Source organism: Hippoglossus stenolepis, chromosome 2 (assembly GCF_022539355.2).
Source record: "Hippoglossus stenolepis isolate QCI-W04-F060 chromosome 2, HSTE1.2, whole genome shotgun sequence".
Lineage (NCBI taxonomy): Eukaryota > Metazoa > Chordata > Actinopteri > Pleuronectiformes > Pleuronectidae > Hippoglossus > Hippoglossus stenolepis.
In genome coordinates this window covers 15,942,114-15,959,406 of record NC_061484.1, presented here as the reverse complement: position 1 = coordinate 15,959,406, position 17,293 = coordinate 15,942,114, and the positions used below count along the sequence as shown (strand labels likewise).

The following is a 17,293-nucleotide window of genomic DNA, read 5'->3' as shown; positions in this document are numbered from 1 at the left end:
CTTGAATGGGAGCTAATGTGCACAAACCCACACACACGCACGGAGATTCACATTAAACATTGTGTGTTTTTCGTCGTATAATCATTGCTTATTCCCTGGATGACCAAGTGTGATAATTAAGTGCACACTCATTACACAAGCGTCACACACAAAACAAATTGCACACTAACTGTCTCGAACACAGACACTCTTGCTGTACACTACATACGCGGGCTGCTCGCTGCCTTGATGTCCCACAATGACAAAGCGTGACAAACGAGTCTGTTTGGAACACATTTAGGTCTCGTTGTTGTCCCCCCCCCCAAACTCCCTCTCCTCCCCCTCCCCCTTTTCATAACTCCGACAAGGGCAACTCAGCCATCCTCTCCGTCCGCCGCTCCGATCCATCAGCACGCTGCCATAACCTGCCGCCGCCCCGTGATAGATTAGTTTTCATGCGCTGATGTATTGGCCTATCACACTTTGAGGAAGTGACAGATTAGATCATTATGTCCCCGTTATGATCATACGAGTCTCCTGTCTTTATGATTATATGAGTCTTGTTTTTTTTATATATACATTGTTAAGTCAGTACAAGTTCTGTGTTGTGTTATATGAGAAGGTCTATAATGTTGTTTGTACCTCCAAGGAGGGTGAAAGGGAGATGTGAAGAATAGGTTTTCTGTTTATGAGGAAGGACTATAGAATAGAAGGTTTGTATAGAGTCAATGCACATAAAGAAATGCTTCTTTGAAAAAAAACAGCTTTGAAGGACACCCTTTTGTATGCTGTTAACATGACTTCTCTCTGCATGCTCTCCAACCTCATCCGACAGTAGAGACATTAGTATGTACGGCTGTTTTAAAGTGGATTTCCTCAAGCACCTTCAGTCAAATATTGGCGGAAAAAGGCAAAATGGAGGAAGGATGTTTATGTTTGACTCAAGGGGAAGGAGTTTTTTGTTGTTCATGTTGCGATTGATGTCATTTGACAATGAATGAATTTGATGGAAGTCATTTATAACTAAAGTGCAGTGCGTGTTTGTCAGTGTCAAGTAAAGACCGGCTGCCGGACTCGGCCTGCAGAACCATGAAGCTGCACCACCGCTGCTGCACAAAGTGTGTTCACCTGTTCATTCAGGTTTCAGTGGAGCTCGACTCAGTACTCAAAACCCTGACCTGGAGAACCAGCTGTCGTACCTGTTGTTTTGACCAACAACGTTCCCTATGATGATGAGTCGCTGCTGCCCTGGCTACAGAGCGCTGGTTGCCTGTTTATTCAAAGTTTATTAACATAGAACGTATCACGTCTTAACAATACAAATGCCAAGTGTGAAGCCGATAAGATGATAATTGAGTTACATACAGACCGAGATTCTTGAAATTGTTACATAGATAATTTTTGTGAAAAAAGGCAAAAGACTGCATCTGAGTTATAAGTGATCTTCTCTTCATGTCTATCTTTGAGGTACCACTTCACGAGAATAGTGATCAGTTTTTCTTCAATTCTTAATTTTTTCATATCTGAACACATTTTATCAATTGCCCATGACACAGCATTATATTTACAGGATATTATTTTTGATGAACCTGCTGTGAACCGTAGTCACGCATATTTTTAATCCCGTGAAGAGAAACTGATGTAATGGATGCAATTGACTTGTATTGCTTAAGCTGATAGATTATATTGATATGATGGATATGCAGTAAGAGGCTTTGAATTGTTTACATTGAAGAATATTTCAGTCGCCTCTTAGCTTTAGAAACAGCTCTGCAGACATGTGCATGTTAAACAAACATGAGCAGGAGCACATGAAACAGCTGACTCCAGGTACGGCTTTCTAAAATATCTGCTACACGGCTACATGTCATAAAGTTTGTCCTCCTCTCTGATCCGGAAACACACACACACACACACACACACACACACACACACACACACACACACACACACACACACACACACACACACACACACACACACACACAGCCACCTACACACACACCATGACAGGGTATCATATTATATCCTCCGATTCAGCACTTCAACATTATTGGATGCAACTTCAATACATAAGCCCTGTTTTTCTAACCTAACCCTGAAATCAATTCCACAAGTAATGCATGGCTCCAGGAGACAGAGTGATGAAGCTGTTGTTTGACCTTCTATGGAAGTATACAGTAGAGAGTACTTACAGTAACGCTGGTCTCATTCAGCCTGTAGGTTTTCTCCCTGACCCTCCGACTCCTAAATCCCCTCCGATGGCGCAGTGTCATGATTGATGACGTCATTAGGAGCATCAGCGGCGCACAGAAACGAGGGCTCGCTTTGATTGACAGTAGCTTCTCTGCAATCTGTCTTTCTCTAGCATGCATATGTGTGTGTGTGGGTGTGTGTATGTGTGTGTTTTTTGTATTTATCAAATATGAAGCTGCAAGGTACTGCGCCGTATCTCTGTCACTCATCAGCATCACAGAAGTGCTTTTCATATGCTTGTTATCACCAGCCGAGATCATGGCTATGCTGCATATTGGCGTGCACTGGATGCCTCCTATCAGTGTGTATGGGGGTGTGAGTGGGTGTGTGTCATGAGTGAAAGCTCCCCACGGTACCCCTCTCCTCCTCAGTATTCTCTGCATGGCCCCCAGTCCCTTCCACTCTTAGACAGGCTCTGCATCGCTGTCACTAGCCGTTATAATGTATACAGCACCATACAGGGCTCCTCTCCTCTGAGGTCTATGGATCAAACACACACTCACAGAGGGAAACACACGCACATATGGTCCATACAGTATGCATGCACGCCATCAAGCATCATGCACTATTCAGTCTCTCTGGCGCTTGCTTGAGTTCACTTCCCCTCATCTGGCAGTTTTCTCACTGTAGTACCATCTAAGAACACATTTACCTGGTAGTTAATACGATTCATCACAATCAGCTGCTACACTGTAGCTCCAACTGACTGAAATCACATTTACTCATATTTGAACTTCAAAGTTGTTTTATTTAAACGTACAGTTGAGTGTTTTATATTATATTAAAGGGAAAGGGGAAAAGGTGTCTGGGGAAATGCCTTTTTCCTCTCAGCCATCTGGAGGGGCGTGTCGGTGTCTGTGTTTGACTGACAGCAGATGACAGGCTGAGCTTCGCTGCCGGTGCGCAGGATGAGAGACACAAAGGAAACCGACTTGTTTCAGTAGTTCAGAAGAAGATGGCTCATGGTTACAGTCGCTACCAGTGATATACTGAGCAGTAAAAGTCTTTGGTCTTCCTGCCAGTGTCAGGCGATGACGTTTATGCTTTTATGCAGAGAGTCAGTCGGCTGTCTGTGTAGACAGAACTTACAAAACTCCATAAAATGAACATAAATGTTGAAGAAGATAACATGAGATTTGATGAGCAGGTATATGTGCCTTAGCTAACAATAAATGCAGTGTAATTTTGCCTGGACTTTAAACGTTGCTGATGTATTTAGGTATAAAGAGTGATAAAACAGTAACATACAGAATAATATAACACATAAAAGAGTCTATATTACATACCAAGTAGTTTTTTTAATGATACTCTACATTTACTGATAATACAGCCTATACTTTAACTTTACGTTACATGGTATTTCTTTTACTTTTATAGTATTTAGACAGTGTACAGTGATTAAGTGTCCCATTGGTACAAATAGTAACATAAAGTGGACACAATCCAGTCTAATAAATAAATAAATATAAAAACTAACAATCAGTAGTAAAAGACTTGCACATAGTAACATTTCACCATTAGTATATTATATTTCTATTTATCTGATGGAGAGTCACTCTTGATATCCAGGTTGGTGGTGGTGATGGGCAGGGGTCAGCTCAGCCCACCTAAATGTGCAGCTTGTTAAGTTAAAAGTTTTTTCAGCTAATTGAAAAGTAACACAAACAATACAATTACCGTTTCTAACTTCTGATTGATAGTGAGCCTACAGAGAGTCAGCTACTGGCCACCCCTCCTCTTGCGTTCGGAGCTCGGGAGCAGACAGAGCGCCTGTCAGAGCATGTCATGGGTGTGTGGAGCGCTAAAACTCACCAGGTTTTAGCGCCATAAAGTGTTATATAAATGCTGTCAGGCGCTATATAAGTGCTGTGAGGCGTTAAATAAACGCTGTTGGGAGTTATATAAGCGTATTGTCGCTTCAACAAAAGTCTGGTTCTGAAGTGTAATGGACACGACACCTGCCTTTAATGGCCACTGGTTCAAGATACAAGGGACACTGGGATGGAGTTTGTCTCTTCATCGATGGAACTATGTTGAATTAATTTTATACATTTTACTGCAAATCCTCTTTTAACACTTTTCAGTTGATAAAACTGAGCGGTTGGCGGTGGAAGATAAAACTCTCCTTAGTGATCACTTACTTTTATTTAACAGTTGAACGGTATATGGATGGATGGATGGATGGGTGGATGGATGGGTGGATGGATGGATGGGTGGATGGATGGATGGATGGGTGGATGATAGAGTCTACTACAAATAACTAAACAAAACTAACAAAAAACAAACTATGCATAATAATTTGCAAATTTGGTCATATTTTTGCGTCATGGAACTATAAGAACCAAATCTTTTTTTACACTAGTAGTCATCTTACTCATGGAGCTCAATACGTATTAGCTGTTAGTGCAGTTAAGTCAGATGGAGCAATGACAGTGGAAACCAGAAGTTACTTTGGAGGCAGCTTGGGAAGTCATGTCAGTCTCTTCACCTCTGGTTTTGCGCAGACTCCCTCTCTCTCTTCTTCTCATGCAAACACACACACACACACACTGCAGGTCCAAACTTCCTTTCTCAATGACATCATTGAGTTGTGGTGCCCCCAGCGGCAGCAGGCCGAGGAAGGGCGGAGGCACTGGTGCTGGCACTCAGATGTCTGATTTGATTCACCCTGACAACCAAGGACCATTTGGGAGCCCTGTAACCACGGCAACTCCCATCACAACATTCTGGGTGGTTGGTTGACGGGGCCAGTCAGGGCCGATGTTCCTTGCATCCATTTTTAATGGCCAGTGTACTTAGTCGCTCTTCGTGGGCCTGTCTCCCTGCGGTCCCATCTCCAAGAAGAGGAGGCAGCGGCACTTGGTAGAAAAAGCCCCCATTACATATTTATTGTCCCCTGTCTTAATTATCAAGCCAGAGGGTATGTGGGTTTAGCTCTCGCTTCCTCTCTCTCTCTGTCTCTCTTTTTAACTCGGAGGGTTGAGATCTTCTCTTCCCGTCTGTCTCTTTTCTCTCATCACTTTCTCCATTTGTCAGTTCTTCGTCCTTCTCAGCTATGCAACTTCATATCCTTACAAAGCAAGAAGCAAAGGAAAATATGAGGTTTTTTCGTACACTGCACTCTCAGCAGCCAGTGTTATGGAAAATTACACAGTGTGTTCACATATTTCTGCGGAAAACCAGAGGAACTGGCGTGTGTGACAAACACAAGTGTGTGTGCCTTTCACCATGGGGGCAGATTTTGTGATCCTTGCATGGATTTATAATCTATTCCTCAGCTCATACAGACATCTAGTTAAGCATTTCCATTTGGGGAAGCTGCATTTAACTGTACTGCTTTAGCAGACTTCTCTCCTACTATTAATTGGCAGCACCATATGTAAGCTGTAATCTACCCCCGGGCACATGTGGCATCTCTAATTATAATGCTTCTATATCCAGTTGGCATGGCAATCGCCAGCGTGGTGCACAGCAAAGAAACATGAAATGGTCATTTAAAAATGCATGTGGGGTGTTTGCATCTTTGCATTTCCCTGCATGTTATTTTGAGTAATACTCATGTACTCCCACTCCGCCGCTGGCCAAAATCAATCTGAGGAAAAAGGCTCTGTAACCCCATCCTTCTCTCCCAACCATTGCAACATGACATTGGAGAAGATTGATCTAAAAATGTATTTCTGGACTCCACTGCCTCAGATCTCCCCTTTGACCTTCAGCGTTGTGTTATTCTTTCTGTGGTACTACAAATTCCTCCATACTTTCTCTGATATTAACAGATTCTGAGCGTCTCCAGGGTTTTTCTCTGAGCTCGCATCTAAATGATGAAAAGGGGGATTTTTTTCTTTGTGCACAGTAAGTATGGTACGTGTTCCTACACGGCTCGTAACTACCGGATTAAATCACAACTCAGATTTTGTTGCCTCATTTCAGTGCCTGAGCTATTTACTGATTTAGTTGCTCTGCTTACAGGCAATGTCCGTGCCTAGTTAACATCAAATGCTGGCAACACACTCTCTACACGGCTCTGGCAGCACGTAATGTTAACCCACAGTTAGATAGTAGCAGCCTCGAACTCGAGGCTACACAAGAAAAAACCGCCTAAAGCTAAACAGTCGTCTAAATGGTGTCTCTGGCCCCGGCGGCCGAGAAACAATCAATGACGAGTTCAGAGTATTTTGCTGTTTTAAGTACTCAGACGGTTATTTAGAGATTAAAAATTGTAGTTGGGTTAGTATTTTTTTTTTCTATGTGATTTTATTTTCTAAATGTGTTAAGAGTTTTGCACATATTTATATATTTGGAAATTTAAGTTGAGTTTACTTACAACTTTTTACAGTTAATATGGGATAAGTGATTTTAACTTCCAATTTGGCTTAGCAACAGAAAGCTGCTCGTTTGTGCTTTAAAAACAAAAGTTCTGGCACTGACAGCAGTGTTGTTTTAAAGTATGTTTATCACCGGAATCAGAAAAACAGCACACAATACCAATCTTTACAAATAGTGAATACATGTGTCCAATCCATATGGACTCACCTTGAGGGGGGCATGGACCAAGTGTGACTTCTTACATTCACATACCGCACAGCTTCTCTGTATCTGGCGTGTGTCACTCCAGTGCTCGCCGGCAAGGAGGACCTTTCTTCTCCTTTCACAATAGGAAGGCCATCTCATAACTTGTGGTGCACCATGGAATTCAATGAATGCATGAAGCAGGGTTCATGAACTGCTGCGTGGTTTCTCTGCAGCTGCCTCCTCCTCATCCTTCTCCTCCTCCCTCCTCCCTCCTCCTCCTCCTCCTCCTCCTCCTCCTCATCCTTTTATGAGCCAGAAAAAAACAGGAGGTCCACTCAGTCACTGCACGATGTTGGATGTGTGTGTGTGGCTGTGCCTGTGAATGGCTGCATGCTTGCCTCATGCTGAAGAGCACAGGTAAATGCAGTCAAGGGAGGAAGTGCACTCTTAACGAAGCAAAGAAAGGGCTGCACATGTATTCACTGGAGAGCGACCAGCTGTTGAACACAGTGTATAAAGTGAATACCAGAGGAGGATATAGGAGATGGGTTATAACTGGAGAACTGTGTGGATTAAAGGACCAGCTATCGAAGGGGCTTGGCCCTTTATAGTCAGGAGCAAATCCATATTTGATTTGATGTGAGAGGCGCTCAAGGCCTTTAAATAAATGATTACTGCTGTATTCCACCTGGTTGTGGAGGAGGTCACCCAGCAGGCAAGATCGGCACATCTGTAAGTGTGTGTTTGTATGTGTGTGTGTGCATTGTCTTCCTGATGTGAGTCTGGCCCTGGTAGCCTACAGTCGTATGTGTAGAATGTCACAAGGCCATGGCAGTCACATCGTAACCATACTGCAGGCTCATTCACCCATAGAGCTATGCTTCTCTCCATCCATCCATGTATTAAAGCACATTACAGAGATGACTGCCTCCAATGTGCCACTTTCCCCCCGAGCACTAGACTCCACTGTACAGTGTAAGCCTCTGTTGGTCGGGGGTATCATGGCTACATTGAGGAGCACAAACACACACATGCAAACATACACACACCATAAAAAACAAAAGGTAAAATTGAACTACTCTGCATAAGTCGGTTTTGATGTCCTCTCCCTTTTCTGAATCATTTCTATTTTAAAGGCTTTTTATTGTTGGTGCACTACCTTGCAGAGACATTATGGTACCAGTCTTTATTGCATTCACACTTCTCTGTTGGCTGTAGGTACTTGTTAGTTTGCAGATCAAGGTTTTACTTGCAAAGCATAAAAGAAGCTCATAAAACATAATATGCTACTAGTAAAATTTTAAACAGTGAGAAATAAAGTTGCGTCACCTGGACTATTTAGAACAGAAACATGCTGTTCAATACAGGAGGAGTTACTCACAATATGAGGATTTTTATTCCTTATTATTCTGCCCATCATTTTATTGATTAATTCAACTCATAAACTCATGAACTAATGGCGCTTAGTAAAGCACATACATAGAAAGGGGGGATTCCTGAATCCACCCCCTGATCCCGATAAAACCCAAAGTTTAACGGATTCTTCCCTGACCCGTACCACACCCTTCCACCCAGATTCGTGAAAATCTGTCTCGTACTTTTTGTGTTATTGTGCTTAAAATATACAAACCAACCAACCAACAAACGGACAGGGGTGAAAACGTTACCTCATTGGCCGATTTATAAATTCCTTCACGGTTTCTTCCAGCCCGGCCATTTTCCAAAACCCCAAGAAATTGAGTTAACTGTAACGTAAGACAAGGAAAAGGCAGAAAATCCTCAAGAAGCAACAACGTGTTTGACATTTTTGTGTGAAATATGACCTCGATGTTTAATCAGTTGTCGAAATAGTTGCCTATTGTGTAGAGTGACTAACCCATTAATTGACTCATCATTTTTGCCCATGTTAATACTTGAGGACATTTTACTGACTTAAAAAACATCTTTGAGTATGTTTCCATTATGGCTTTGCTGCTTCCCTGCAAATACCATTGATTCAAAGTGCTACATTACTTCATCTCCTCTTTACTCTTCCTGTTCTCTCCTTCCTTTCCTCACCCATCCTTCCTCACTGTAACTATGAAGCTTCTCGCCACTCGTCTGGGGCTCGTTTCTCATCCTCCGCTCTCTTCCTCCCTCCGTCTCTCCCTCTGCAGTCCTGCCGCTATCTTTACGACCCTCTCACTAATGCACTGCTCAATTAGCCTTCGATGAGGTTTCCACTAAAGGCCGGGTAAATAGGTAATTACATGTTGTCATCCCCCCACCTCTTGCTAATCCACTCAACTTCACTCCGCTCCTCTCTCTCTCTGTCTTTCTCCGTCTCTCTCCTCACTTCTTGCTCTTTCAATATCATGGATGGCTGCCAGAGACGGTCCAATCGAGGCCCAGCACGAGGCTGTTAGTCACAGCTGGCTTAACCCTTCGATTGGCCACGTTCAGCACTCTGCTTAGTGCACAGTTTTCACTTTTTTCAGCCGACACTTCAGCTTGTGTTATTTGGACGCTTTATCATCAGAATGGGAGAAGTGGAACCACCCACTAGCTAAAATGCTGATGAAATCCCGTCTGCTAATAGAGACATTAACAGGGCTAGGTGTTTTATTTTTCTGTCGGACAGAGAGGTGAAGTGATTGGTGACAGGTGGAAACTAGAAGTTGGGGGGAATTGTACTTTTGACTGTGAAGGCTGTTGATGGGATCAAATTGCCTGACTAAAGGCAACAGTCCACAGGCAGGTCTGTGAGGCTGGGGAGATGTATTGTTGTCCCACGAGTCTGCTGAGGCCGAGAGAGGAAACCGGAGTATTTATCAGCTTTACCGCCACTGAAATAAATTGATGCAAACATGTTGTCTTTGGTTTGTCCTCATCTGTTACATCAACAATAACAATGTTTGCCGGGATGAATAAATGTCTTTTCAACACCATCCGCACAGGCTGGCTCACGAATTCTGCCATTGTCAAGGTGCAGCCATTATTCAACAATGTCGAAACAATGTGGATTTTCATCTTTCATCGGTTGGGTCCAGGCCACTTTCACACAAGGAGCTGCAGGAGAAGGACTAGGGCTCCTTTTGTATGGGGGGGGGGGGAAGACAAAAGAGAGTAATGCCTGCAAATTAAGCTTTGAAATCGAAATAATAATGCATTCTGAATGGAAATGAAAGCTGGACACTTATCGGTAATAGTATGAAAAAAAATTGGATTCTTAAATAAAAATTCCAGTCCTCCTTGTTTTAGAGAGTAAAAAAAATACTGGCAAGACCACAAGTCACACAGTCTAAAGAATGAGAAAGTTCTGAGGATAAATTATAGCCTGTGTGGCCCTTTGGAGATAAAAGAAGAAAGACACAAAGTAAGAAAGGAGAGGGAAAAAGAGGAGAAAAGAGGGAGCCGGGATGGAGGGATGTACAAATGAAGGGAGGGATGGAGGGTGGGAGCGAGGACATACTGTTTGGGGGAACGAGAGGAAGTGATAAGTTGAGTACAAGCCAGACAGCCTAAATCCTCATCTCAATCAATCACATTTTCCCTTCCTCTCGTCTCAGTCTGTCTTATTGATTTCTTGTTTCTGCCAGCGTCCTGAAAGCCGACTCAAATGACTGCTCACAGTTTTTGGGGCTCCATCTCCCAGTGAAAACTACTATTTGGTCATTTGTTGTCAGGGCTATACAAAGAAAGGTATCAGTGGGATCTTACCTAGAAAATGTATCTATTATATTTAAGGGAGAAAATGATACTGACCAGATTACACTAAGAGCCAGTTGTTGTTTACAAAGTCCAAGCCAAGTAAAAAGTGATTTGCACTATTGTGTGCATAGTTGAGAAAACCCTTATAAGCATTGTTCCAGCTCAAACGGAACCGTAATACTCAGCCTTCCATGCAAATATCATGTGGAAGCTGTTGAAAAACAAAGTATTGGCAGTGAAACGCTTTCGTTTGCCTCTGAAATATTGTAGGTAACTGCAAAAGTCGCTCTTAATCTGTAAGAAATACAGTTGAAATATACACACCTCTCTCAATAGTACAATATGCGATTTCCCCCATGCAAAAGTTCAAGGAGACATATGCTCATATTCAGGCTCATAAATTTAGTTTGTATATTACTTGGAAAGGCTTACATCCTCTAAACTTCAGACATAATTTTACATTGCTGCAGCACTTCTTTTCAGCCTCTGTCAGACACACTTGGGTTTAGCTCCTGTCTCTTTAAGCCCCTCCTCCTGATAAAGTCTGATCTGATTGGCTAGTTAGTATCTACATCCACCTGCTGCTCCCGGGTGCTATAAGAAGGTGGGTGTATCTACATGTGTACGCAGATAAAATCTTTGTGACAGTATGATGTCATCAGCTGCCGTCCCCACAAACAGCGAGTTGTGTGCCTTTTAAAGATCAACATTTGTCTTAAAAACATGCTCAGGGGTTACTCCTGGAGTCTGTTTGAAACATGTAGCAGGGGAGATGACAGACAACTGGTTTATCACGAGTACACAAGTGTCTGTGTACACACATGCTCGGTCGACACATGCATCAAACAAACTCTCCCTTCCATCCGTTTCCAGCTAAGTCTTGTTTGTTGTGCTGTGTGAGACATGTTACATTTCTGCCGTTTTTGTGCAAATTGTTATCCATCTGCTGTGAGTGTTTGAAGACAAGGTGGCATCTTCAACTTCTGCGGTGAAGCTCCGGTTTAAGATCTTCAATAATCACCCAACGAGACAGAGGAACAGATGAGAGCAGAATCATTTAAAACCTTCAGGGTGCAATTTAGTCAGGTTTCTGAAACAGTCAGTGTCAGCGTTGGCTTACGAGCTGAAAGCAATGGACACTAGACAGCAGACAGCACTGCTAAGGATGGGACATGCGGACAATACACTCGTGGACTCAACTTGTCTACAAAATAGGTCAAGAGTCAAGAGTGATATGTGTTGGGACCATAGACTGTATGCAAAGATGGACAACATGACAGCTCCTCAATAGTGAAGCCAAAGCATTGCGATCGCCACCTGGTGGCTGGCTGCAGTATATGTCATAAATCACATTTTGTTAGATACATTTTTCTCATAGATGGTTTCTGTCATTTTAGGTCGTCCAGGTTAAGTCCAAGTGCTCATTTAGCCATTAACTTCAGTTTTAAGTAGTTATCTGATGCTTTACAGTGAGAGTGAAACGCGTTGATTGACAGCTGAGACTGAGTCATGATTGGGCAAGCGTGTGTATCGATTAGCTCCATCCCCCAAAAGCTACAGCACACGACACTGGCTTCAAATGTGCAAGAGGGCGGCGTCCGTATCCAGGATATTTTGTTTTCATATCTAGATAGTGGATGGAAGTGCAGACATGTTGTTCAACTTTATATACAGCCTAGGGTTAAGTCAAAGACTTCAGTCACCGTTAACACTGTTAAGTTTAGTGCACTTGGTTAGTTCCTTTGACTCTTTAGTACCAAAGATTATCCGAATGGATCCCCAGTTTTTATGATGTCATCCTGCGTCATCAGAGCTACGTGGATCCACTTGGGGAATCAGACTTTGGTGACTGACTGCAGCTTAGGCAGCTGATGTTTATCCCTTGTGTCACAATGAGAAATAACCGATTATAAACAGTAATAATCAAGACTGCAGCTGGACCTCGTGTATCATAAATGACGACCATCGGGAGGAAACATGATTATTTTCTAAGACCACATCTGTTTCACCTCTTTTGAATTTGCTGATTGGTCAGGGAAAATTCCCACACTCATGGTTAAGTGCATTCATATGTTGCCATGGTTACCAAACATTCGTAATACACAGTGTGCACATCAGCCACAGATTTCTCATAAGGTCAATTTCTTGCCAGTTCATGCCAAGGAGACAGATTTAATAACAATTTATCTCTTGGATTTAATATCTTGCACTAACATCACACATCTGTTGGTATTAATCTCTGTGGTTGGTTCTTTTTTATCCCCCGTATCCCTCATATAATGCGGAGGGATATAGTTATCAGTACGTCTGTCCGTCCATCCGTCCGTCCCTAATCTTTTCATTTCCAGAGCGAAAATTGAAAACCATTCCAGTTTAGAAAAAATTTACTAAATAAAATCTGGTCGTGATTCATATTTTGGGTTTTTCACAATTAAAACAAAATGAAATTCACTGCTGTCAGATCAGCGTTTGAAGTGATTGGTATAACTATGGTATGAAAATCCCCTGCAGCCATCAGTATAAGGTCTTGACCAGTTTGGAAGACGACATCAGATAACAAATGTTTCAATAACTCTTATTAGTTCACCACCTTCCTCACTGGAAAAGAAGGAGGACACAAACCTTGCTTTCACCACTCAGCTAATGTGGTTTGTGAACACTTTGAGGCAACAAGTATAAATTGTCACTCCTTTCACATCTCTGTCAGTCTGCCACTGTTTTAACAGGCCAAAAAGAATAAGTTAATTAGTATGTCTAATTGCATTTGGTGAATCAGCGGTGGGAATATCAAATCAAATTAGGAAACTCAGTGTTCTCTGCCGTGGCACACGGTTTGCCTTTAGCTATGCTTTTTAGGATCTGTCTTTTGTCTTTGTCTCTATCTTTCTCAATGTCCCTTCCGGCTGTACTATGCCTTCGCTTTGTAGTCTATCCTCCCCCCCCACCTCTCTCTTATCAACCACCCACACTTTCTTTTTCTACTCTTTACACTTTTGGATCTCATTCTGTATTTATATCTTTTTACTCAGGCTTCCACGTCTTAACATTTTTTAGCATCATCTCTTAATAACTAGTTTTATCTATGGCAGTTAATAATAAACCAGATGTATTAAGCTGTTATACAATTACCCTCCAAATGAGACGATATAGATATTAGCTATTAATCCAGTAAAACACCAGTCAATGCAATTACAACTAATTATATTGATTAATATGGATTTGTGTTTCTACTGATGACAACTGGGGCCGGCGTGGTGGTACAGTGGTTAGCACCCTTGAATCTGATTGATAATTTTTTAACACATCTAAAGGGTCAACATTTTACAATTTATCACATTTTCCTGTATGAATTAACACAACACTTCATTTTATTTCCTCCTTTAATCCAACTTTTCTATCTGTCTCACTTTATCCTCTTCCTCGGTTCTTCTCCTCATCTTCTCCCTCTGGCCCAAGTGTCCTTCTGTCTGTCCCGTGAAAAATAAACCCAGTCTGTCACTCTTTGTGTCAGTCTTTGTTCTGTCAGGAACTATCTCAGAGATAAGTGTGACTGATTGCTTCAGGCCCAGGCAGACAGTGTATAATTGAGTGATAGGGACTAATGTAAGTGAATGGCTTAAAGCTGCCTGTGATCCCGAGCAGCAGCAGCAGAAGCTCGGGCAGTCGGGAGGCTCTTCTGTCGAGCCCTCTGTAATACAAGCAACCACAGCCACCCAGATTACAATGTGGAGACTACCTGATGTGTGTGTGTGTGTGTGTGTGTGTGTGTGTGTGTGTGTGTGTGTGTGTGTGTGTGTGTGTGTGTGTGTGTGTGTGTGTGTGTGTGTGTGTGTGTGTGTGTGTGAGGTTATCTTCTTTTTGTCTGCTTCCATCCCAGTTCTCTTTTCTTCTCTGTTTCATAGCTCTGTTTACCACCCTGCTTTCATTTATCCTCCCTCCACACACCTCTTCTCATCTCTATCTATCTCTCTCACTCTCTCTCTCTCTCTCTCTTCATTAGTCTCTCTCTCTCTCTCCCACCGTTATCTTAGCTTTTTAATTAACGTGACATGCTGCGAAGTGAGATACTAAATAATGCAAGCTTTTCCAGTGACATTGAATCAGGCCGAGTGATTAGTGGCCACACACAAACAAGTGCGCGCACAGCCGCACACACACACACACACACACACACACACACACACATTCCAAAGCAGATAACCTTCTTTATTAGTTCAAAGCCTTTAACCATATTAATCTTTCATCTAAAATGTTGGCTTTATTTGACAAATAAGCAAATAGTAACTTTATGCCATTTATCCCAGTTTCCAGTAAAATAAAAAGTATTGTGCATTATGTAGGGGTCATGGTGCTGTGAGCAAAAATGTGGATAAAGTGGTTGAAAACAAAGCTTGTGAAAGAGAAGAAATTTATACACACTGTCCAACGACAAAAATATTCATCAGTTATAAGGAAATCAATAAACTAAAGACAAAGGCCACTTGTAAACTAGCAAAAAAATCTAATAAATACCCGAGAGCTAAAGAAAACAGCGAAAGAATTGCAACTGTAATTTCCCTGGGTTGTGGGTAGGTGGGTGAATTCCTTTTACACATACTGTTGGATACTGTAAATCACAGCACAGGGTACTTAATTTGCGCAGGGAGAGATCTAGGTTATCCCAAAGCAATTGTTTTGGACCAAACCAAGTGGAAAATCCACAGTGGGTTTAGTTGCTCGCTGCCTTGGCTGCAGGGATGCGATGAGCTCTGGGTTCCAGAGTTCTTCTGCCCCCACCTTCTTTGTCTTTTTTTAATCAGATGGCTTGTTCAGGAGTGGAGCGGATTAAGACTGCTGCTGCCACTGCTGATGACTCTGTCCAGTTTTGGAAAGCCCATAAATGCATGCACGCACACACGACATGGAGCATGCAGCTGCAAACACACACACACACACACACCCACAGGTTTATATACAAGCAATTTAGGCAGTCACCATGAATATATACATGCATGTACATAATATGCTACAGAGGCATCAACATATGCATGAGTTGCCCCATATGCATGAACAATCCAGTGCAAGCACAAGTGCACATTACACATCGACACATTGCGTCTCATCGCTCGCTCGCCCGCTCACAGGGCCTCTCACTCAGCGCTGTCAGTTTCTGGACAGCAGCGGTGATCTGCCGTGTCTCATCGTGTCACGTGATTTGAGCGGTGAGATTTCTGACACACAGACTGACGCCTGGTATCTTCTAATGCCAGACACTCACACCAGGCGCCGCAGATGGCGGAGAGACGGATGGATGTGAACGACAGACGGACAGACAGAGGGGGGGGGGGGGCAAAAAAATCTGACTGAAGTAAAGAAAAAATGAGGAAACGTGGGAGTGTGGCCTTAAAAGACAAGATTAATGAAAGGAAATTTAAATTTGAGGAAGGAATATTTAGGAAAGGAAACTTGCCATATCAGGTGTGAGTAAAGGATGAAAGTGTAATGAGGAGGAAAGCGCAGGGAGAGGCAGAGAGAGTCAAAGGAAGGAAGTGAGCGAAGGATGAAGGCATGAAGACATTGACCTGTATGTTGATCCGACACTGTGTGCTACATAGCCCGCAGATAACAGCAGTCAGTCTCCTCCCACTTTAATCTGCCCATCATCCATCAGTCCCTCACTCCATCCTTCCATCTTAAAGCCATTCACTCTATCTCATCAATCTGAAATGATGCCGTTTTGACGTACGTATGAAAAGAAAATCTGGAATTGAAGTCCGGCCCGCTTTGTAGATTGTGTAACAGATAAAAACTGAAAGCAGAAAAATCGAGGGCATCGCTTACGTGGGACATGGGGAGAAAAACTTTAGAGAAGCCGACTGATGCTTCTATGCCTAATGTTTGCTTTAAGTTGAAATTCATCAGCTACTTTGTGAACTTTGTACACACGCACACACACCAAAACACACCTCCGGCAATGAGTGTATGGTCCTAATGAAGCGAGAAGAGGAGAGGCAGCTGCATAACGGGAGTGTAAGGCCTAGAGGGAACACACGTCTGCGTGTGTGTGTGTGTGTGTGTGTGTGTGTGTGTGTGTGTGTGTGTGTGTGTGTGTGTGTGTGTGTGTGTGTGTGTGTGTGTGTGTGTGTGTGTGTGTGTGTGTGTGTGTGTGTGTGTGTGTGTGTCTGTGACTATATAATGTCTGAATCTCTCTTAATTTGGAGCTTGGCAGGATGTTAATTTCTACGTTTTCCCTGTCTTCTCTCTCTCCCCAGGTTGTGAGGGCCTGTTTCTATCGTCCTGTTGTACAGTGAGGCAGTGAGCTCACGGTGGATACAGCATGCATGTGTCGACATATCCCATGATGCACTCTGCCAGTCCAGGCCTGCTCCTCCTTAGCTTCCTCTTCCTCGCTGATGCTGACTGTAAGTCTTTTCATTCTCCAACACACACACACACACACACACACACACACACACACACACACACACACACACACACACACACACACACACACACACACACACACACACACACACACTACTATATTTTAGTTTCAAAACACATCCCTGCTGCTGCTGTTACAAATGCTCTCCACACTACATTCGAGTTTTTGAGAGCCTAAAACTGAGAAGATTGGAAATGCTGCTGGCCCTGTTTTGGTTTTAAAACTGCAGCTGTGTTGTTGTATGGACGGGCAAAAAAAGGAAATGTTTGGTAACGATGGCGCTTTCACCCACAATCACCACCCGACTGGGTCGTCACGACTCGACGACCAGCGGGGAAGGCAAAATGTTGTAAACACTCGAGTCAGGAACAGTTCTGCCTCATCGTCGTTCCAAGAAGATAAACATCATTGTTTTTCCTTGTTCGTAACCAA

General features: G+C 42.8%; 1 protein-coding gene across 18 annotated transcripts in view; it reads left to right on the top strand.

Moving 5' to 3' along the window:
- ptprdb (protein tyrosine phosphatase receptor type Db) overlaps positions 1-17,293 on the top strand; it is a 153,590-nt gene that overhangs the window by 70,673 nt on the left and 65,624 nt on the right. For all 18 annotated transcript variants that reach the window (XM_035169481.2, XM_035169516.2, XM_035169497.2 and 15 more), the window contains one exon: positions 16,689-16,838. In XM_035169481.2, the coding sequence (XP_035025372.1) occupies positions 16,754-16,838 (85 nt within the window). In that variant the 5' untranslated portion in view covers positions 16,689-16,753. The remainder of the gene's footprint in view (positions 1-16,688; positions 16,839-17,293) is intronic.